Below are 24,090 nucleotides of genomic sequence, written 5' to 3'. Positions count from 1 at the left end.
ACCATACGAACTTTTGGCCGAACATTAGTTCTCTTTCAGACAGCGATGAATACGGACAACAATTGTGCTGCAGCAATATTGCTCGCTGTGGCAATTAAGCGTAAAATAAAAGAGAAGATCGCAAAAAAAGAATTTGGTGCAAAGAATGGTTTAAAAAACGAGCAGTTCTTGATTTATACATTTCAATAAATTCACTCAGAAATTTTTTATTGTCCATTTTACTTTTCCGCGCACATATGTTCCGTTCAGAAATTACTACGATTATGTGCTATTTCGCCATACACGCACGAACAGTTCGCGCAAATGTTCGCCAAAAATTAAAATATTTTGATTTCTGGCGAACATTTGCGCGAACTGGTAAACACCACCATACACGACAGAAAAGGTCGCAGAAACATGACATAACGGGAATGTTCGCGGAAATGTTCGTGTCGTGTATTTGGCGCTTAAGGTACGTTCGATCTGATGTTTTATCTGGTTATGGTTTTAAGGTTATAAGTCACCCTTAAAATTAGTGCGTTATTACCGATAATCGGAGCAAAAAATTTATATGGGAAATTAAGTGGTTTAATTAGCGATTAGGAGTTAAGAAAAAAAATGAATGTAATCTTGTTATATGTAAACTAGGTCTTGGCATTTTTATAAAATCTGATTTATTGTGTTACACTGTGATACCGTTATAGCTGTATACTTGTTAATTATGTAGACATTTGTTATCAATTCCTAATTATTTGCACACTTGTTATTGTCTTCAAATGTCTTTGCCGTCAATGACATAGGTTTTCGTGTACTTTGACTTGTTTACATAAGTTGTTATTTCTTTAATGATTCTGTTTGTGCGGCATTTTTTTTTTTATTTGCTTTGTTAGTTTGTGTTATCACATTGTTTTTTTGTATTCTATCACAAAATACATTTTTAAAACTTATCACTTTTTCCGCCAATTCAGTTTTTTTAGTGCAGCATAGACTTTTCAAGTAATGCGAATTTGTTAATTTGTTGCTTGTTTTTTTTTTTTTATAATAAAAGTTTTGCAATTTTTTGCTCTTTAAGTTTTGTAATCATTAATCGTTTTCCCTTTTTTCACGAGAGTCCAATTCAGTAGTTTTTAGGCGCTTATTTCCAACTAAAAAATTTGATTTTGCTCAGTCTAAATGATTTTGCCACTGATAGATTTTTTACAATAAAAGTTCGCGTGATTTCAAAACTGTTTGATTTTAATTTTATATTTGCTTATACGATTTGTGTGCTTCCGTTTGCAAATGAGTTTGCGTCAATATTACGTCAATTTATCCAATACCAATAACCGGCGCCGGCATTCAGAGAGCTGTGCTGAACTTCTCTACATATGTGAATATATTTTTGCGTATATTTCACTACACACAACTTTTGCATATATACCAAACTTCATTGTTTTTTCTTTATTTTCTTCTCAATTCAAACACTAAAATTTCGTTTAACTTGCATTAAACAAAAACAGAGTTTAATTTTTCCTTTAATTTTATTTATTATATCAATCGCATTTTCTTTTTAATCCACTTAAAATCGCTGTATATGCCTAATTGTAGTATGACTCTACGAATTTAATTATGCGGCATCATTCACTTCCACATTGCTAGGTTGATTTAATTTCGCTGCACTTACTAGTTCTAACCATAGTTATAGCTAATGCTGCTGCTGCTTCCACTTCTATTGCCGTTTCTCTAATGTGGCATGTACGAGAGATAGTAGTAGTAGATACGTTACACGCATACAAACATATATTTAAAGTTTGATCATCATATATTTATTATAACAATTAGGTACTACTCCTCCCCGTGTTCCATATGATCAGTGAGTACAGTATTTGCACTCTCTGTGATCTCCACATATCTTAAGTGAGTCAAGCTTCATACACCCCCTACTACATTAAGTTGTGTTTGCTTGTTTGTGCATATGAATACCCTCATAACAGCGCCACACTTCCACCCAATCGCATAGTGCGCGTTGCAAAAGTGTACTTTCTCTCTTTCTAATTTTTATTTTTTATTTCTTTGTTTGTCTCTCTTTCAAAAATTTCCACTTGTCTTGCCAGTTGCAGCACAATACAATTCATGACCGTCAACCATCAACCCATCGACCCCACTGTGATCGTATGTAATAGAATTAACAGAGCATACGCCCGCTGCCCTATTGCTATTCTACTCAAACATTGATGTGTAGTGTGTGTGCGTATATTTGTGTGTGGTGGGAGAGCATATGAAAATTTTGCCATTTGCTTGTAGCGCTGTTGTTATGTGCTCCACTTTCTCTACGTCGAGGTCATGAGCATATGTGTACAGAGAGAATGAAATTGTATGGCAGGCGGCCAACAACAATAAATTGTGGCTAGCTCTGTGTCAAGTATATTTTCATATGGAAGCATCTTTTATAGTGTATGCGAGCAAACTGTTTGATACTCCATAATGTAATGTGAAGACATTTTATTTCAATTTATTAATTTAACTCATTTATTTAAAGAAATTATTTCTATACATAATTTTGATTATTTTATTTTTCAAAAAAAAAAACATTCAAATAATTGATTTTTTCATTGATTACACAGGCCGACAGCATCTCAGACCCAGAAACCGGACTATATATTTTCGAAGTATTTTGATGCGACGAATCGAAATCTTTATTTAAAGTATTTAAAGATACCATCCCTTAATTTTGGTGAAAGAAAACATCTGCAAGGCTACATAACCTCAAATATGTGCAAAAACGGTGCTTTTTGCACTTTTAGGTTGGGATATCGCAAAAACCAGAGCTGATAGAGCAATTTTGAGGCCAGATTTCGATACACCGCATCAAAATACTTCGAAAATATATACCGTCAAAGATAGAGTGCACAAAGCAATTGAGGTTGATCACCATCGATAGCTTTGCCTATCGATATGTACCGATACTATTGATGTGCAGTTGCGATAACTTGATACTATTGAAATTTGGCATATCTGCCAAAGAAAAAGCCGTGCAATTGAAAAAAAGTGTGTCACCAATAATTCTGAAATATTTATAATGCGGGATAGTGATGCTACATTTTAGCATATTATTAATTAGTGTATATGTGAATATACTTTACACTAAAGAGGCTATTATCCATGGCAACGAATTATCGATCGTAGTATTGAAAGTAAGCAAACATCAATATATCGGAATATATCAATATGCTCATTCCATTTCAAGACACCCGGCCCGCGCAGAACATGATTTTTGATTTCGATGAAATTTTAATTTGTTGTTCTTTGGTCAAAATAATGAAACACGTATATTTTTTTTTTTTTGCCTCAAAAAAAATTTTTTTCGGATTTATCGGCAATTGAATTCCATAAAATGCAGTCGGTATTTTATTCACCTATTTTTTTCAACTGTCAATAACTTTGTCAAAAATTAACCGATTCTCATGATTTTTCTATGAAATGTTCGTTATTATATTTACTTTTATATAACTTTATAAACCATAGCATACCTATAGTTAAAAAAAATTTTTGTTTTGTATTAATAAAAATGTATGACTTTTTTCAAAAATTAATTTCTCAAAAAATGTTTTAATTTTTTTTTTTTGTTTAAACTTTTTCTATATTGAGTGAACAGATCATATTTCAACTTGGCTAAATGCCTATTAGCCGAAACTTGTTGTTTTCGAGATATGAATTTTTGAATATTGAACACTTTTCCCCCCATTTATTGATGCAATGCATTACAGCATACAAGGCGATCAATGCCAAATGCTTAACATTAATTAAGATATTACATTTATTATTGAAAACATTCATTTGTTATTATTTTTCAGAATATGGCAAAATATTTCACTAAACCTCCAATACCGTCACAAGAGCCTTTGCCATGTCCTGTTAAAAAATCACTGTATTTCAGAAAAATAATAACAAATGAATGTTTTCAATAATAAATGTGATATTTTAATTAATTTTAAGCATTTGGCATTGATCGCCTTGTATGCTCATTTGTATTGCATCAATATATGGAAAAAAAAAAGTTTAATATTCAAAAATTCATATTTCGAAAACAACGAGTTTTGACGAAGGGATATTAACCCATGTTGAAATATAAACTGCTTACTCGATATAGAAAATGTTTAAAAAAAAAAAAATTACGGTTTTTTGTAATATTAATTTTTGAAAAAAAGTCATAAATTTTTACTAAATACTAAAATATAATTTTTTTGTAACTATATGCAATTGTTTATAAATTTATATAAAATTAAAAGTAATAACAAACATTTCAAAGAAAAAATCATGAGAATCGGTTAATTTTCGACAAAGTTATTGTATGCTGTAATGCATTGCATCAATAAATGGGGGAAAATAATGTTTAATATTCAAAAATTCATATCTCGAAACAACAAGTTTCAGCTAATAGGCATTTAGCCAAGTTGAAATATGAACTGTTCACTCAATATAGAAAAAGTTTAAACAAAAAAAGTAACGTTTTTGAGAAATAAATTTTTGAAAAAATGCATACATTTTTACTTAATACTAAACAAACAATTTTTTTTAATATATGCTATGACTGTTGAAAAAATAGGTGAATAAAATACCGACAGCATTTTATGGAATTCAATTGCCGATAAATCCGAAAAAAAATTATTAAAATTTAATCGAAATCAAAAATCATGTCCTGCGCGGACCGGGTGTCTTGAAATGGAATGAGCCTATAGTATTTCGATAGTTTTCTATTTACGCATAACATCACATCGCTTTATGCGCGTCATAAAAGTATTTTCCGTTATTTGTTTTCAACAATCAAAGTATTCGACAAATTTCTATAAAATTTTCACATAAAATTGAAAAAACCTTACATTTTGGGCCGAACATTTTTAGAAGAAAGGTGGCTATTAGTACAAAATTCTAAATTTTTTTCGAAACTAAGAGCGGCAGCATAAACAAAAATAAAAAAATTCGGAAATTGCATTTAAAAAATTTACGTGCCGACCATACACTTCGGAAAAATTCTGCCATATTTATTTCCTATATATTTCCCATTTTCCTACTAAGATGAAAATGATGGAACATTTTTCGCGAACAAAAAAAAATCTGGCAAATAACAGTCGCTAAATTTTAGGTTAACTAAAAAAATGTGTTACTTTTCAAACAAAAAGAAATAACCGCAAGCTATAATCTTTCAACAAAGCGCACAAACAAACAGAAATCAGCAGAGAGAAAAAGCTCAGTTGCTTACTGCTCCCAACACACTGTTCTCATAGGTTATTTGATATTTCAATATTACTCTAAAAGCTTTTATTGTTGTTGTTGTTTTAACTCTTTCCGCCGTATATGGAGATGGGTGGTACTCTTCACATACATACATACATGCAAACATACAAATGTAAATTTTCCGCATTTTTCTTAACACACAACACTGAGATTCTTAATTTAAAAATAACCAAAAACACATAACGAATAAAAAAGCATTTTTCTAGAAGTAGTTGGCAACGCGCGCTGCCACACAGATTTTACTGCTTAGTGCTTAGTTGAAAATGAATGGCGGTGTACTTTTATGTTAACATAATAAGGAAATAAGCTTCAAGCAACTCTGTTGATAACTTTCGTTATAAATCACCGTTGCCGAATTATGTACATGTGTAGTATGTGTGCATTGTATGTAGGAAGGGCATGGCTCATTTTGAGATGCCATTGCGTATGAGTAACTAATGGCGTGTTTGCATTGCATAGGATTAACGCATGTTCTGGAATGTTTTGTTGACATATTGATTGATTATTTCGTATGGATTTGACTAATTTGTTAGCTATTTTAGAGTTTTTGACGTGACTGACACGTTTTTGAACGTGCAATTCCAGAATCTTTTATGATAAATGAAGTCAAACAGTTGAGTGCATAGATTTAGCGTAACCGAATGTGGAATTTGGAGTAATTACATATGTTTTATTTTTAGTTTTAAACAAACAATTTTGTAGACAAAATACCAACTTTTGCTCACGGTATAGATAATATGGTCATTTACACTTGAGTGAAAATATGTACGGATCATTATGTACGATAACAGATTTGATAAGTTATCTGTCAAAGTGCCTCGAAGGGAATTTAGGATTGACAACGCTTTGACAAGATATTAAATTGTTTGTCAAATTCCACCCGCTACTAAAGCAATGATGATGGTGTTGGTTACGGTGATGTAGTCAAGCCGCAGACAAAAAGTAATAGGGGAATGGAATATACAGGCAACATTTCAGCAAATTTTTTAGAAAATCGTTTGCAGTTTTATATGTAACTATTTTGAGGCGAATGATTTGATTCAACTGAAACTTCGCTCTCGAACTTTTTTGGCGCACGAATTTTACGGAAAAATTTGGGCAAATACGAGCTCAGGTCCAAATTTCGTTGGCGAAATTAAAATAAAAAATTTAAAAAGCATTCGTTTGCCATATTCTTTAAATTTTGGAAAGAATGAAAATTCGGTAGCGTCGTAAGTGTAATACGACAGTAGTACAGTAAAGGGTGAATTTGTACTACTAATTACTTTTTATAGTGGATAAAGCAAAATATTCGCATTTGCATGCATTTATTTGACAAATTAGTGAAACGAATCGAGAAGTCATCAAAATCGTCAAAATATTTTCTGGTAGCATTCATAGCTGTGTGGAAATCGTTTATTTACGATCGCTTTCCTCTTTATATGTTCGAAGTGCATATTTTGTTTATATGAGCTCTCCGTTTTCTTTATAAATAGTGCTCAAAGCCCATATTGATTACAGTGTGCTCTGATTGTCTATTTTGTTTGGGCAAGAGTTTTTTTTTTTAATCGGATCCTTCTAATTTCCTTATTAGATATTAATGTTTCAATATATTTTCTCACTAATGAAGATTATTGATGGAAAAAATTTTAAATCTCATCATTGAAACTTAAAACTCAAAAACTGTCATCATCCGAAATGGTGAATGTCGATCCACCAGCTGGGTAGATAAATTTTATTTCTACTATGTTTACGAAAACGGGAGAGCAAAGACTTAATGGCTTAGCTATAACGAGTACACATTGTTGGTTTCAAATTGAAACAGCCGAGGTAATAAACGAATTCGCAGCTAAAAGGTCCAGATGCCTCAATTTAATATTAAATTGAAATTCTAATAAACTTACTTACCTTACATGTTTGGATAATAAGTAAGAAATTGCAACATGTACACTAAGCAATGTCTTTGTTTCGTATGACGCGTATTATTATTATTTTACCTTTTTGTTGTTTCTTTAAAAAAAATTACTTGTTTATATTTATGTATTAGGGCGGGTCAAATTGTATGGGGAAAAATGGGCAAAAAAACTTCAGGTGCACATCCAGTTTCTGAATCTATGGGTCATACTGAGGAATATTGTCCATGGGACCATAGGTCTGAAATGAATTTCGAGCCTCCCTAAGTTTGTTAGAAAATTTTATATCCCAATGCGAATCCGAACTTGACATTTATTTTCATGTATTTTATTTGTGAGAGCCGCTATTCGATTGGGATATAAAATTGTATAACAAAATTAGGGAGGCTCGAAATTCATTTCAAACCTATTGTCCTATGGGCAATATTACTCAGTATGACCCATAGATTCAGAAACTGGATGTGCCTTTTCAACAATATATTTGATCCACCCTATTGTGCATAATTTTCATTTAAATGAATTAGCATTTGTACACCTATGAATTTTTATTCCATTATTTATAATAAAAACTTAACAAAGCAATTTTTCATTTTAAAAATGTGGGACCCCCGCCCGAAAAAAAATTCTGGCTACGACCTTGACATAAAACTTTCCAATTCTCGTGTGTTGTGGGAAAATAATGCCCTAAATTAGATGCATTCACTAAAAAAATAACTTAGAGTGATATGAACCAAATTTTTTTTTAAATTTTACGACCACGGCAGTAAATAATTGTCAATATGTTGGTTATATTTTGCGTTTGCCATGAAAATGAAAAAAATCAATTAACTAATGAGATGAGCCAACCGTATAATTGAGCGATGGTAAAAATGATAGTGCCATTGAAGTTCTTTTGGAAAAATGGTGCATCTCGTATTTGTAAAAATATTTCTCTACTGAATATATACATATATACATTAGAGCGGGTCAAATTGTACGGGGAAAAAACTTCAGGTGCACATCCAGTTTCTGAATCTATGGGTCATACGGTAATATGGTCCATGAGACCATAGGTCTGAAATGAATTTCAAGCCTCCCTAATTTTATAGGAAAATATTTTTTTTTTAGAAATTTTTATTATTATTTTTGTTAGAAAATATTTTGGGCTATTTAAAAATTGAATTTGCAATATGGAAAAGTAAAATATTCATCGATTTTTGCAACAAATTCGTCGATTTTCCCCAAAAAGAAGCGAGAAAATTGGAAAAATAGTAGGAAAGCGCCCTATAGCGACGAATATTTTACTTTTCCATATTGCAAATTCAATTTTTAAATAGCCAAAATTATTTTCTAACGAAAATAATAATAAAAATTTCTAAAAAAAACTATTTTCTAACAAAATTAGGGAGGCTCGAAATTAATCAGTCAGACCTGTCCCATGGGCAATATTACTCAGTATGACCCAAAGATTCAGAAACTGGATGTGCCTTTTCAACAATAAATTTGACCCACCCTAATATACATATATATATTTTTTTTTAAATCGTAGCCTTCCTTAAGATGACAAATACATTTTATTATTTAAATAGTTTCCTTCATATATACCGTGCAAGCGAGGAAAGTGGAAATTGTTTAATTCGAGCTACTCTGTTTTCAAAAAATTTTAAAAGAGTATTTGAATATATCCTAATATTATAACGAAATTATATACAAATAAATGTAACGTTAAATAAACTAAAATACTTATATATATTTTTAATAATATAAATACATATATATGCATAAATTTCTTCCTCACGCTCCCTTGAACTCAAAAAAATCAGCCTTGAACTTATCAATTTATTGTTCTGTCTTCACTTTTTGATAAGTCTACAATAACTACATCAAATATTACGGTACAAATTAGTAAAGGAACACATCCCCACGCATATAATTGAATAACCAAGTATGAGATAAAACTGTTCCAGAAGGCAATGTCGTGAAAAGTCTAGACCTTGGGAGAAATATGCGAACGAGGCAACAGAGAGTATAAAAGCAGCGCAAGTTGGGAAAAAACGAATTAAATAAAAAATAAATGTAAGGCGCGATAACCTCCGAAGAGATCTAAGGCCGAGCTTCTCTTCCAATTTGCGTCGTGCTCCTCTTGATTTTCCCTACAAATTGGCCGGATGGGACCTGTTTTTATGCCGACTCCGAACGGCATCTGCAAGGCAGATGAGTTTTCACTGAGAGCTTTTCATGACACAAATACACCTGGAGCGCTTGCCAAACACTGCCGAGGGGCGACCCCGCTTAGAAAAATTGTCTTCTAATTGAAAAACCTTATTTCTAAATTTTTGATGTTGCTTTGCACGGGGTTTGAACCCAGGGCATCCGGTGTGGTAGGCGAAGCACGCTACCATCACACCACGGTGGCCGCCGAAATATTGTATAATTGTACTACCCAAAGTAGTATAAATAAAGACCATTTCGCAATACTGAATATTGGAATTATTTATTCGACAGTTCAGCAATTCGAACATTAGCAGAAGGTGCATAATTATCAGGAAATCCCCAAAATTTGTTACGATACTCTACAAAATGAGAAAGCCACTTCTCATCTTTGCCTCTACGAGTTTGAACTTCTCAAAATATTTTATTTATCTTGAACAAATCTACAAAATTTAGTTTAAATCTGATCGTTTAAATTGAGTCAGCCTAAGTTTTTCATATTGGAATTTTCGTTCCAAGATTTTGGTTTCAGGAGTGTGCCGAAAAAATTTTCGGGAAAGGGAAAATATCAGCTCTTTTTTCTAGTTATATTTTGTGTGCACTTCAAGGTAGACTAACAATTTTTAGGCCACTTTTCTGAAGTTTCTGTTTCTTTGGACCATGAAACTTTCCAGAAAACGAAGTGCTGTCGTCAAATAAAGCATTGAGCTCTCAGCGAGAGACGAATTTCGACTTTTGGAGCGAAAATGGGCACGCTCTACCAAATAATGATATTCAGTTGCATGTCACTTGTAATGCAAACAGTTTTTAACAGAATTTTTTAACAGAAATAATAAACTGATTCCGAACGATTTATGTAAAATAAGTAATAAGTAGATTCCGGACAAACAAATTGTTGCATGCTGTGATAATCGTATTGTAACGAATTTCGGGAAACTCCATTTATTCCAAACCTTCTGCTATCGTTCGAATCGCTAAACTGTTAAATAAATCACTCCAATGTTCAGTATTGCAATATGGTCTTTATGTAGTCTACTTGGAAGTAGTACAATTATACTTCGATATCACGTACTTCACAACAGCGTGTTTAAATCAAACCGATTAGTCATTCCGCAGCTTGCGCTGCTTTTATACTCTCTGTTGCCTCGTCAGCATATTTCTCCAAAGGTCTAGACGTTTCACCTTCTAGAATCTCCTGCTTGGTTACCAACGATATACATGTATATTTGTAGTGTATGTGTTTCTCATAGTCATATGCGTGTGTACTTCGGCTGATGACTACATGTGTGTATGTGTGAGATATCTCTTCACTTCGAGCTGCTGGTTTTGTGTGCATGTACATAAGTTTGGCTGCTTACTGTATTTGTTGTTGTTGATTATTTACTAACAGCTTAGTGATGTCAACATTCGCCACAGTATTATGGTGTACTACGAGTTTTAAATTTAAAATTCATATTAAACTCAACCACATTACTATTTTTAAACGAATGAACAATTTCAATGAAATTTACATTTTTGAGGCACTTAACAATATGTTCATCTACAGGGGTTAATTATTTCGTATATTCCGAGTTCTAAATCCCCCTTCTATATATATGTTCTAGTATAATATCATATAGCCCATTCCAAACCAATTTTTTGAACTTCTGCTTAGCACATTTTTTTTATTTAAAAAAAATACAGAAAAAATGAGAATAAGAAAATTCACCTGACACTTGACCTGCTTCATGATAATTACCACAACTTATTAAAAATAATAAAATTATTAATATTTTATAACTTATTTATAAATACTGATTACATATAAACTACTTACTCATACTAACAAAATATAAATCGAAGAGAAACGATTTACTTACATTTTGTAGAGCCTTGTTCTTTTCTTCCAATTTGCCTGTAACAAGTGTGAGGGCTTCTTGTGTTTGATCCAATTCATTTTCAACTGTCTGGATTTTCTTTTGCAACTGACGGGCCTCCTCCTCGGCCTTTAGAAATACAAATTGAATAAAAAAAAGTTTAGTTATTGAAATAGTGGTACATACACATAAAAAGTCCAAATATTTTATAAAGTACTCATATAAAGAGGAATACGTTTTTTGGAAATCAATTTTAGCTACTTCTCTATAATTATGCCCAATGTAATGAAATATAATAATTATTGTTATTAATTGGTGCTTCACCGCGTGAGCGATTTCGTAACAAGCCACGCCAGCTAACCCTGTTTCACTAAGGGAGGCCAAGTCTTCCTCCACCTGCCTATCCCAGCTCAGTGGAGTTCTCCCTCTTCCTCTACTTTCACACTGCATTGTCGACTAAAATACTTTCATCGCCGGAGCGTCTTCGTCCATTCACATAACATGACTTAGTCAGCGAGGCCTTTGACTTTTATTCTTCAAATCTACATAAAGTTCATACATCTCATCACTACATCTCCTTTAATACATGCCGTCGGTATCACTGACAGCACCATAAATCGTCCGGAGAACTTTTCTCTCGAACACTCTAAGGGCCATCTTATCTTCTCTCGACACCGTCCATGATGCCGAGCCATATATCTAGACAAGTATGATGAGAACTTGTAGAACGTAATTTTTGTTAGTCGAGAGAGATTTATTTTTAATAAGCTTCCAAAGTAGCACTGGTTGGCAAGAGTTATTCTCCGTTTGATTTCTAAGCTGGCATTGTTTTTGCTGTTAATGCTGGTTCCGAAGTAGACCAAATCCGTCACAGTCTCCAATTTATATCCGTCAACATTGACTAGGCTGCAAAGGCGCTGATGCGCCAATTCCTTCATGGATGACAGCAAGTACTTCGTCTTGTCCCATTTACCACAAGACCCACTTAAGACCCATACAAGTCCGAACTCATGGAGCGGTTGTTGAGCCCAATATTATAAATTTTTTCAGCATATGCTAGTAATTGTACGCTCTTATAATATATTGTACCATTGCGGTTTAGCTCTGCTGCTACAATTATCTTCTAGAGCATTATATTAAAGGAATCGCACGAAAGGTCGCCTTGTCTGAAACCTTTTTTAATTTCAAACGGCTCGGCGAGGTCCTTCCCAATCCTTATGGAGCTAGTGATGTTTCTCATTAGCATTTCGCAGAGCCTTTTCAACTTTGCAAGGAACTAAAATTCAAACATAGCAGCACACAAGCAACTTCCTTTCGCGCTGTCAAAGGCTGCTTTAAAGTCGACAAAAAGATGGTGAGTGTCGATTATCTTATAGTGAATCTTCCCCAGAATCTGGCGCATCGTAAAAATTTAGTCAATAGTAGATTTACTATGTCTGATTTTGCGGTAACTGGCGCGCTTTGCGGGATCGCCTGTCTTGTGAATTGGGCAGAGCATACTTAAATTCCAATCTAGAGGCATGCGCTCATCCGATTATATTTTGCATAGGAGTTGATAAGTAATCTTTACCAACTCTTCACCTCCATGTTTGAACAGCTCGGCGGATAGTCCGTCATTACCTCACGCCTTATGATTTCTTAGCCGGGATATTGTTCTTCTGGGTCACCCAAATTTTCCTCGATATCTCGAAAACGCCTTCACATATACAACTAAGTGCCACTCCCTTTGAAAACCCTGATTAATACATTTAATTTGATACCCATATCGTACAAACACATTCCAGGGTTACCCTAGGTTCATTTTCCAACATGGTGATTGTTTAAGCGACTAAAACTATGAACATTTTTCGTTCGTTTGTTTCAGTAGCCATTGAGTGTGCTTGTAATTCTCAACTGGTTAGTGAAATATTCAAAAGACATAGTTTGAGTATTTTAATTAAAATCGAGGTTCTTCGGATGGTGTGCTAATACATCAGAGCCGTCCCGTGCTCGCCTCCATATCACATTTTAAAGGGTTCTTCAAATAGAGGATGACTTAAACACACCAATAACACTAAAACCACCCAACTCAATAAATGGAATACATTAAATCAAAAACCCCATAAACTCAATACAGTCCATTAATAATAATAATTTATAAATTTAAAAAAAGGAATGCTTGGTGGGAGTTGAACCCGCAACCCCGGGCGTTTGGTCGGGTACGTCAGCCACTGTGCCACGACTCATACGCTTACAAGCACATAAAATTACTCATTTATAACTCTTATTAAACTGCTCGCCCTCAATTGCCCAAAGCTTAGACATGGTCTTTCGAGCCGGATGACTGGCTCGTATGGAAGTTTCATTAGACGACTAAGCCGTCTAAGGGGGGAGTATGTTTAAGCGACTTAAACTATGAACATTTTTCGTTCGTTTGTTTCAGTAGCCATTGAGTGTGCTTGTAATTCTCAACTGGTTAGTGAAATATTCAAAAGACATAGTTTGAGTTTTTTAATTAAAATCGAGGTTCTTCGGATGGTGTGCTAATACATCAGAGCCCAGTGCTCGCCTCCATATCACTCTTTGAAGGGGTTCTTCAAATAGAAGATGAGGTGGCTCATTAGAGCGAAACCTCAGAGTGCCCAACGCTCGCCCCAAATTAAATAAATAGAGGTTTTTCTTGTAGAAAATGGGGTGCCAATACCTCAGAGCCGTCCCGTGCTCGCCTCCATATCACATTTTAAAGGGTTCTTCAAATAGAGGATGAGGTGGCTCAGTAGAGCGAAGCCTCAGAGCCCCCCAGTGCTCGCCCCCACATTAAATAAATAAAAGGTGTACTGATGCTATGCATCCTCCCATGACTTAAACACACCAATAACACTAAAACCACCCAACTCAATAAATGGAATACATTAAATCAAAAACCCCATAAACTCAATACAGTCCATTAATAATAATAATTTATAAATTTAAAAAAAGGAATGCTTGGTGGGAGTTGAACCCGCAACCCCGGGCGTTTGGTCGGGTACGTCAGCCACTGTGCCACGACTCATACGCTTACAAGCACATAAAATTACTCATTTATAACTCTTATTAAACTGCTCGCCCTCAATTGCCCAAAGCTTAGACATGGTCTTTCGAGCCGGATGACTGGCTCGTATGGAAGTTTCATTAGACGACTAAGCCGTCTAAGGGGGGAGTATGTTTAAGCGACTTAAACTATGAACATTTTTCGTTCGTTTGTTTCAGTAGCCATTGAGTGTGCTTGTAATTCTCAACTGGTTAGTGAAATATTCAAAAGACATAGTTTGAGTTTTTTAATTAAAATCGAGGTTCTTCGGATGGTGTGCTAATACATCAGAGCCCAGTGCTCGCCTCCATATCACTCTTTGAAGGGGTTCTTCAAATAGAAGATGAGGTGGCTCATTAGAGCGAAACCTCAGAGTGCCCAACGCTCGCCCCAAATTAAATAAATAGAGGTTTTTCTTGTAGAAAATGGGGTGCCAATACCTCAGAGCCGTCCCGTGCTCGCCTCCATATCACATTTTAAAGGGTTCTTCAAATAGAGGATGAGGTGGCTCAGTAGAGCGAAGCCTCAGAGCCCCCCAGTGCTCGCCCCCACATTAAATAAATAAAAGGTGTACTGATGCTATGCATCCTCCCATGACTTAAACACACCAATAACACTAAAACCACCCAACTCAATAAATGGAATACATTAAATCAAAAACCCCATAAACTCAATACAGTCCATTAATAATAATAATTTATAAATTTAAAAAAAGGAATGCTTGGTGGGAGTTGAACCCGCAACCCCGGGCGTTTGGTCGGGTACGTCAGCCACTGTGCCACGACTCATACGCTTACAAGCACATAAAATTACTCATTTATAACTCTTATTAAACTGCTCGCCCTCAATTGCCCAAAGCTTAGACAGTGATTTTCCCTTATTTTGTCTCCAAAGCTCTCAGCTGAGTATGTAATGTTCGGTTACACCCGAACTTAGCCTTCCTTACTTGTTACAACTACTTTTGGTCGACGCAGTCACCCCGGTGACTGCCAGAAAAAGAATAAAAGTGTTCAACGCGTTACAGTTGTCTATGACTAAACTTATAAAACCTTATTTTATATTTTTTCTACTTAAAATGCATTAAGTTAGAATGTTATGGAAAATTAGTTAAAAAAATTTATTAAAAATGTATTTTTTGAGGGGATAATGACTCGTCGGCCGAACTAGGGTTAAGGCCCGGTTTTTCAGTGCGAGTTTAAAATTCCGTTAAAATTTTCTAAAGTTTAATCCACTTCGGCCGCTTAAGCTTAGATGAGCACCAAAATTTTATGTTATCGAATAAAGTGGCAAGTTATTCTCATTCGGCTTTCATGAAATTTTAGTTCATACCACACGAAAAATTTTCCGCGTAAAAAATTTTGCCCTTTTTTCCAATATTTCTTGTACGATCTAACCAGCGCTTCGAAAATCAAATTATTGCAATCAATTAATTCACCTTTTTCTTTAAAGATAACTTATCTTTATGCATTGTTGACGCAGTAAACACGTGCGTGAAATCATCTTTAATTAATATATCTTTCAAACGCATATATCAAATACAAACTTCATTTGAGGAAAAATAAAAAAAATTGCAATGAGAGCCACTTAAATAGAAATTTGATTTTTTTTTTATTTAATCATACGTGTGAACGATTGCAATAACTGTTAAACTGATTATTTGTTAGTTGATCGGCGGCTATATCTATATACTACATAAAGACATAAATAACTACATTAATAAATAAATAAAAAAAAAAAAAAATCGCAAACCTTTTCGGCGCGAGTGTTGGCATCGCGTGCTTGCTGTTCACAAACCAAAGCGCGTTCCAATGCTCCATCTTTGTCGATTTTCATCGCTTGCATCTTCTTCTTAATGGCATCCATGGTGGCTGGGTTTTGTGTTTGCTCTGCTTACTCGAAGAAACTGAAATAGGCACATGTGCGAAATGAAAAGAAAAGTGATTTAATATTACCTACTTATTTATGTTTTGTTAGTGTAACTGTTATAACAACTCATTTTTAAAAAGCAATCAAATTATGCACAAATACAAACTACATTCATACTTTTTGTAAAAAAAGAAAAATAAAATAAAAAAATTTTAAGCACTTCCTTTATATAAATGGACAAAAATCAGCTAAAAATCAGCGCGCATTACTTGGATTGGAAAGTTGGTAGGAAAGGAGATATTATCAGTCAATCAATTGCGCTCCACCTTTAAATTTTTACTTCTCGTAAATATTTTTGCAATTTCTATGTCAAATTTTAAAAATTGAAGTTTAGTAAGAATATGTCTTTATATAAGGAGAAATTATTCGCTGATTTTTGTCCATTTATATAAACGAAGTGCTTAAAATTTTTTTTATTATTATTTTGTTCTCCGTTTCTTACATTTTCTCGGTGTCTTAACCTATCTGTTTTACGCTTGTAGCTCAATAAAAAAATCAACCCTAAAATTCCCTCCGTTCCGGTTGATTTTTCCAAATATCTCAGTACGTACGCCCTCTAGCGAAACTTTTTGTATTGTGTCATCGGCTCTCATCGACCTCTGAATTAAGCTCTAAATTTTTACCCTCTAGCTCATCGAGAAGTTACCTAAAACCAGGTTTCAACTTTCAACTGCGGTTTCATGTTTGTAGCTCGATGAGAAGTTACTTTAAAATCGATCTCAAAACACCAAATTCTTATTTAAATATTTCGATCCGTGCGCCACATAACGGAATTTTTTTCTCATTTTCTTAAATTGTCTCGGCGTCTTATCCTATCTGTCATGTAATACAGTTGTAGCTCAATGAGAACTTACATAAAAATCAATTCCAAAATTCCCTCCGTTTCGTACGAGTTTTCTAAATATCTCATCCCGTACACCCCCTAGTGCATCTTTTTATATCGTGTTATCGGCTGTCATCGACCTTTTAATTAAGTTTGAAATTTCAAGTCTCTAGCTCATCGAGAAATTACTTAAAAGCCGGTTTGAAAATTTTCAAATTCGTGCGCCACCTAACGGATATTTTTTTCCTTTTGTTGCATTGTCACGGTGTTCTAACCTATGTGAAAAGTTTCACGTTTGTAGCTCAATGAAAAGTTACTTAAAAATCGATTGCAAGATTTGTATGAAAAGCGGACAAACATTCAACCGACCTAATATAAGGGAAGTAAAAATACTACGTGCTACTGAATTGCTACAAAAAAGTTTTATCACTTTGTTCTTTCAACTGCTCCCAGCAGAAATTGTAATGAAATCAATATAATATTGATATTTTTTTCGATAAAAAATCGATAAATTTTCATACGAAAATCGATATTTTTTGATACCAAAGCAATAACTTGTCGATAATAAACCAAAAACACGATGATAATTGACCAATAATATGTCGCTAACTCTTTGATATAAATTGTTATCGATAACAAGCAGATAACACGTCTATACAAATTAATAACATGTCGATAAAAATACGATAACCATAACAGCCCGATAACTTCTCGTATTCATTGGTCTTCCCAATCCCTGCGAAATGATTCCAAAATAGTCTCGAAATAATTACGAAATATTCGCTAACAAAAATCCAAAATTATCGCGAAATGGCGCTGGAGTGATGCCAAGGTGATCCCATAACGATCTCAAAATAATTTCGACATAACCCCGAAATAGTCTCGAAATATTCCCTAACACCTTCCCAAAATGTTCTCGGAATAGTACCAAAAACAATGTGAATAAAGTCCGAAGTTATCCCGAAACGATATCAAAATAGTCCCAGAACGATTTCAACATTACTACCAAATATCTCAAAAATATCCCAAAATTATCCCCGAACAGTTCACCGCTGATCCTGGAAATAGTTCCTATACTACCCTTTAAATGTACTATCAGGACGTAGTATGACTTTTCTGGTTTAAATTTTGAAGAATACAATGAATTACAGACCCTAAGCTCAAGTTTGCATTATGTTAATTGTTAGGGAAAACTTCTCTCTGCAGGACTGGAAACGATTCCATAAATCATTAGCTTCGTTTGGGTAGTGCTGAGCTATGCTATCCTTGACAAGTTTCAAAAATACAAGAACCTCCTTCGCTGGACTGGAAGTTTTGCAAAGAACCCAGCTGCTACTCTACATACCGTTTTGGATTCGTCCGTGATTTCTACAAATCCAGGCTCTTAGCGAGTTGCCCCATATTTCTTTTTTTCGCACTTTTTTCAACTAGTACTTTATGTCTCCCAGAATCATGTATAAGATTCATTAAATTTCAACTTGTAACTGCTTTTTTGGTATTGGTCAACCAATTTTATGTTCCTTCGTTTCCGATCCTTATCAAATATATTTTTGTTTCCAACAGCTATTTTTTGGATGAGTAGCGTTACAGTCTATCACAACAAAGATCCTGAGTTCAAGAGGCCGTTTATAAAAAGTGTGTCTATTTGTCTGAGGCATCTGCCTTTTAGATACATCCGGATATAGGTCTCACCCTCTTTGTAGAAAAAATTAAAAAGTATCCCGACGCAAATTGAAAGAGAAGCTCGGCCAAAATCGCCTTAGAGCTATATCGTACCAAGTTATTATTATTATTTGGCTCTTTAATGAGGCAAGGTAAGGGGATCTAGTCTTACAGTTTTTGGTAAGGCATACCTAACGTGATAGTGGACGAATAACATGGATTTCGGAAAAGGTATCGTATTTCAAGGAGCATGAAAATAGTAAACGTAATGTTATTACGTCCGAGTGCATGGACGACAAAACCTCAGGGCTTAATGAATGGGATCCGTCGGTGATCATTTGATGAAACTTGAAAAGTCTCTTATTGTAAACGCTAAACAGAAATATAGTATGGACGTTCCCGCGACAGTCGGATGAGAAGCGGCAGGTTCTAGTAAAGGGGCCTATCGTATTCATCTCCAACAAAGCATTTCCCATTGCTTTAACACTCTTCTAAATCTTCTGGGAGTAGTTGTACGCAAATAACAATAACGGTATGGACATTTTGTTGCCTATGTAAACTGTGCCGTGTTATCAGCCCCTAAATGGTGTGAAGCTTCCTTCTTCTTGCCACCTCAAGACAGGGTGGATTATTTTGAAAACTTGTTTCTTGGTAAAATCTATGGGTATTTGGTTGGTTGCTCTCATGGAGCTCTTTGTATGCCTCTCTTAGTAACCGCTTGGCGGTAGTAGTAGCCGCGACTAAAGCAGTAGAAACAGTGGATGAAAATAACTTAAACTGCAGCCGTGTTAATTTTTACATTGACAGCTAAGTCCATAATCTCTGATAGCACATCTAAAAATTTGTTATAGTTTAAGCAGTTCCTGCAAAGAATCGGGATAGGGAGAATATATACATCAATATTGGGCCTCTGAGAATATGGGTATACATGGAAATGAAAAGGCGGATGAGCTAGCACCATAGACGTTTCAATTAGATTGGGCGAGATATGGAAGCGTAGGATAGAGGAAGATCCTTTTTGCCCAATGTGTACCACGGAGTTGAAAAACGCAGAGCACGTCATGTTCCAATGCCCCCGTTTTCACGAGGAAAGACTCGCCTTAAATAGAGTTTTTGAGGAGGACCCTACCACGAGAAATTTAGTATCAAAAATGTGTAAGAGGAAAGAGTGCCGGGCTGCAGTGAGCAAAATGGCATTTATAGTCATGACACTCCTGATGGATGCTGAGAGGGAACGCTGAGAAATGCAGTGGCGATTAAATCGACACTCAGAGCAAATAACGGGAACCTGGACCGAGGGACAACAGTAGGCTCTTAAAAAATGAGAAATATGGAACGCCGCCCTGAAGTAATGCGAAAGTGGTACCGGGGTGGACGACGGTTCCAAAACGGGGCTGTTTTTTAGTCTACGGACACACGGTTGTTGCGACGGCAGCAATTATGGTGCATTAGGCATTTTTCAGTCCTCCCGCAAAAAACAAAAAAAAAAACGATTGGGCGAGATAAACAGATGGCATTGGGTTGCACATGATCGACCAAGCAGGAAAGGCGCGAAACCCAGCGCATGGCTGCGAAGTGTCGGAGATCAATAAAATCAGAGTTAAACTTTTAATTTTAAATAGAGCTTACGATTTCTCGAACTGGTTCGCGAAGAGATTTCTCGCGAGATTCTCGAATCTCGAAATACTCGTAAAGCTCGCGAGCTTCTCGAAATTCTATTTAATCAATGCGTTGGCTGTTTTATATAGAGCTTACGATTTACTCTGGAGCACAAACGAAAATCTCCACAATATCACTTTTAAATAAAATAATTAAAAAAATTTTTTTAAGTTAAACGGTTGTATTGAAAACAATACTTACATGAAGTAATAATAATACGAAAAGCTAGAAAATAATTAGGTAGGTCCTAGGTACTAGTCATCACACTCCTTATGAATCTATGGCGTTGATCAGACAATTAAATAAAAGCGTTGGGCGCGTGAAATTTCTAAAAATGTGACTGATTAAGGTTCAGTTAGTTTTACTTATCACTATCAGCAGAAATATGACGCGTCCAACGCTTTTATTTAATTGTCTGATCAACGCCATAGATTGATAAGGAGTGTGATGACTAGTACCTAGGACCTACCTAATTATTTTCTAGCTTTTCGTATTATTATTACTTCATGTAAGTATTGTTTTCAATAAAACCGTTTAACTTAAAAAATTTTTTTTAATTATTTTATTTTCAAGTTTTTAGTCTTTATTTAATTGCCTATTATTTCTCATTCTATTTAGTTCATTTAGTGACTCATTATTACAAGGACTCTTTTCTGACAATTTGTTACAACCTAAGTCCCCAATACATAATCCTTCCAAAGACTTTACTCGACTCTGCGCCACGTATGCTTGTCCCTCCTCCAATTCCAAAATATTTTGATGTCACTTCTACCGGACTGTATGCAATATTTGTTCCAAATATGAGCCAAATCGGGCATCATAGGTCGCTTTCTATTCATGTATCTATGTATTATGTGTTCCAAATATGGGCAAAATCGGACCACAATACGATTTTTGCGAATATCTCGATCCATGCGCCACCTAGCGGCGATTTTTTTTCATAGGTCGCTTTCTATTCTTGTATGTATTATATGTTCCAAATATGAGCCAAATCGGGCTACAAATACGATTTTTGTGAATATCTCGATCCATGCGACACCTAGCGGCGATTTTTTTTTCACAGGTCGATTTCTATTCTTGTATGTATTAAGTGTTCCAAATATGAGCCAAATCGGTCCACAAATACGATTTTTGCGAATATCTCTATCCATGCGCCACCTAGCGGCGATTTTTTTCTTATTATTGCATTGTCATCGGGTTCTGAACTATATTCCAAGTTTCATGCTTGTAGCTTATCGGGAAGTTACTTAAATTTCAATTACAATATTCGTTCCCAACGGCCGTGCAGCCGTGCATGCGGCCATGCGGCCTGTCAACTCAAGCTAAATAAAACCGTTTAAAAACACCGAAATGCGTAGAGTACTGCCATTGCAGCAACTTAATTGAATATATAAATACTGTCAAAACAGCGACCAAGTTGAATGTCGAGAAGCTCGCGAAATTTACGAGTATTTCGAGACATGAGAATCTCGCGAGAAGCCGAGTTCTCGATTTCTCGGGTCTCGGGATTATCGCTTGTGTTCGACAAAAAATCGTAAGCTCTAATTTTAGAGTCAGTTTCTTAAATTTTTTTTTTACAAAAATTTAAGCTGTTACAGTCCCTGCTCGCATTTCATGATCTTCTTCTGGCTACTATCATACATTTTTAACCATAAATCATTTGTGTTAAAGAAAGTAGTAGTTGAAATGGTACATATTTTACATACATTTCAGAAGCGCTCTTAAGATGTGGGTTAAGCCACTGAACCCAAATTCCTTTACCCATTGTAAGCTGGAATCAATTCAAAGCACATACACCTTAAGTATCAATGGAATTGAAAATATGGAGCGACAAATGACGAGTAGATGGTGTGGAAAGGTAAATAAATAAATTGTTTGGTCAACAATTATTCGTCACTGATTTACGAGTAATTTATTTACGGGCAAAAAGAAAAAAAAAGAACACTGCATGGGACAAGGGAATGCATATTTATGATTACACTGTGCAATTTATGGTAGCTGAATTTTAATCTGAACACATTTTTCATACAAAAATTAAGGCATACAGCGCTGTTCACACAAATAGCGCATACTATTTTTGATGTGCAAACATCAACAAGTGGAAAGGGGCGGAAGGGAAATGGAATGAAACGAAAGGCAATGCAAGAAAAGCAAAGGAAAGGAAAGAAAAAAGAAAAATAGTGGAGAGGAAAGGAAAGAGTTGAAGTCAAAACTGAAGCCAAAAATGAAGCCGGAACCGAAACAAAATGACGTGCCTTCAATTTGCTATCGGTTTGTAATGGACGAGGTGCGTCATCGACGAGGCATAGACGAGCTGTTGATTTGTTCATGTTTAATTTAATTTATTTAGTCTATGATTAGAAATAATCTTACAGACTGGATACAAAAGTAATTAAATACTGAAAAACAAATAATCAACTTAAAACTACAACGAAAAACGTAAGTAACATGAATAACAAACAAGATATTGCAAGTTAAAATTAAAGGTACTCTTCCAGAGTTGACTTGAAGTTATTTCTCGACAAAGAAAAATCAATAAAAAACCTCATTGAAGGTCTGTTAAATTCAGTAAGCGCCCGAAAAATTGGGTCAAAACTACAATAACTATACCTGCAAGTACGCATCTAAAATGGAAAATTGTTCGAAGACTCCGATTAGGTACATTAAATGACACCTTCGCTAAGAGAGCTAGCTGGGTTATCAAGAGAGCCAGCTAAGAGATCATAGATGAAAATTAGCAGATGTACTACCCTTCTGGTTTCGAGGGGTTGGAGATTTATAAGCATGCAGCGCGAGTAATAGGATGGAATTGGGTCGTCAAAGTTGAGTGAAAATAAACAAAAACGATTAAATTTTCTTCCTGTTATAAGGATCCTTAAAGACTTTTGCAAATCTACGAATAAAGGCAAGGCTTCTGTAAGCCTTGGGAAGCATATAAGAGATATGATTGACAAAAGAAAAATACGTATCAAAAACAACACCATAAGTCAATAAATTCATTGACCGAAACCAGTCGAACAACTCAGTTATCATAAAAGGTGGAATGTAATTTAGATGATTTACTAAAAGACATGTGAAAACATTTATTCATATTAAGGAAGAGATTATTGTCCTTACACCATTCAATAAGATTATTTAGGTCATTTTGTAGGAGTAGGGAATCTGGTTAGCTATTAATTCTATGAAATAACTTTAAATCATCTGCATATAGAAAGAAAGAGGACGAAAAGAAGCAGGAGCCATTAACATTTATAAAAAGCACAAACATCAGAGGCCCGATAATTCTACCCTGAGGAACTCGGGACGTTGCATAAAAAGGGTGGGACTTGCAGCCCTCGATTTCAACACATAGAGACCGGTTCGACAGATACGATCTTAACCAAGATAAGAATACAGAATGAAGTCCAATATACTGAAGTTTAGTCAATAAGATTTGATGTAAAACTTTATCAAAAGCCTTTGAGAAGTCAGCATATATGGTATCTACCTGGCAGTCATCCTTAAATGCAGAAATACAGAGAGATAAAAATGCTGTCGACCTTCGTTGGTTAGCAATGAGCTACTGATTTTTTATCGAGAGTTAACGCGGTTTTATTGAAAAGTTAGCGATTTACCATCGAAAGGTGTTCTTTTATTTATCAATATGTTACCAAAAAGCTATCGACAAGTTATCGATTCGTAATCAAACAGAAATCGATATGTTAAATAGATGTTATCAGTTAACTATACAAAAGTTATCGATTATTTATTGAAAATTTATCGATATTTTATAAAAAAGTT

The 24,090-nt window shown here is 34.8% G+C and overlaps 1 protein-coding gene and 1 long non-coding RNA gene across 12 annotated transcripts in view; one reads left to right on the top strand and one right to left on the bottom strand.

Moving 5' to 3' along the window:
- The window catches only part of Tm1 (tropomyosin 1), a 117,379-nt gene that overhangs the window by 82,736 nt on the left and 10,553 nt on the right, over window positions 1-24,090 (bottom strand). For 3 of the 11 annotated variants that reach the window (XM_067786689.1, XM_067786683.1, XM_067786675.1), the window contains exons 2-3: window positions 15,990-16,143; window positions 11,195-11,320 (exon numbers count right to left, since the gene is read on the bottom strand). In XM_067786689.1, coding sequence (XP_067642790.1) covers window positions 11,195-11,320; window positions 15,990-16,103 — 240 coding nt within the window. In that variant the 5' untranslated portion in view covers window positions 16,104-16,143. Of the gene's footprint in view, window positions 1-691; window positions 2,146-11,194; window positions 11,321-15,989; window positions 16,144-24,090 lie in introns of those variants that run through there. The other 8 variants (XM_067786620.1, XM_067786592.1, XM_067786631.1 and 5 more) reach the window with 6 other exon arrangements.
- On the top strand, window positions 368-22,449 carry LOC137251875 (uncharacterized). The gene is made up of 3 exons (XR_010953381.1): window positions 368-451; window positions 22,024-22,168; window positions 22,350-22,449. It is a non-coding gene; the product is annotated as an uncharacterized lncRNA (long non-coding RNA).

Source organism: Eurosta solidaginis, chromosome 1 (genome assembly GCF_040869045.1).
Source record: "Eurosta solidaginis isolate ZX-2024a chromosome 1, ASM4086904v1, whole genome shotgun sequence".
NCBI classification, from domain to species: Eukaryota; Metazoa; Arthropoda; class Insecta; order Diptera; family Tephritidae; genus Eurosta; species Eurosta solidaginis.
Note: the sequence above shows the minus strand (reverse complement) of the source record. Positions and strands in the feature narration are given on the sequence as shown.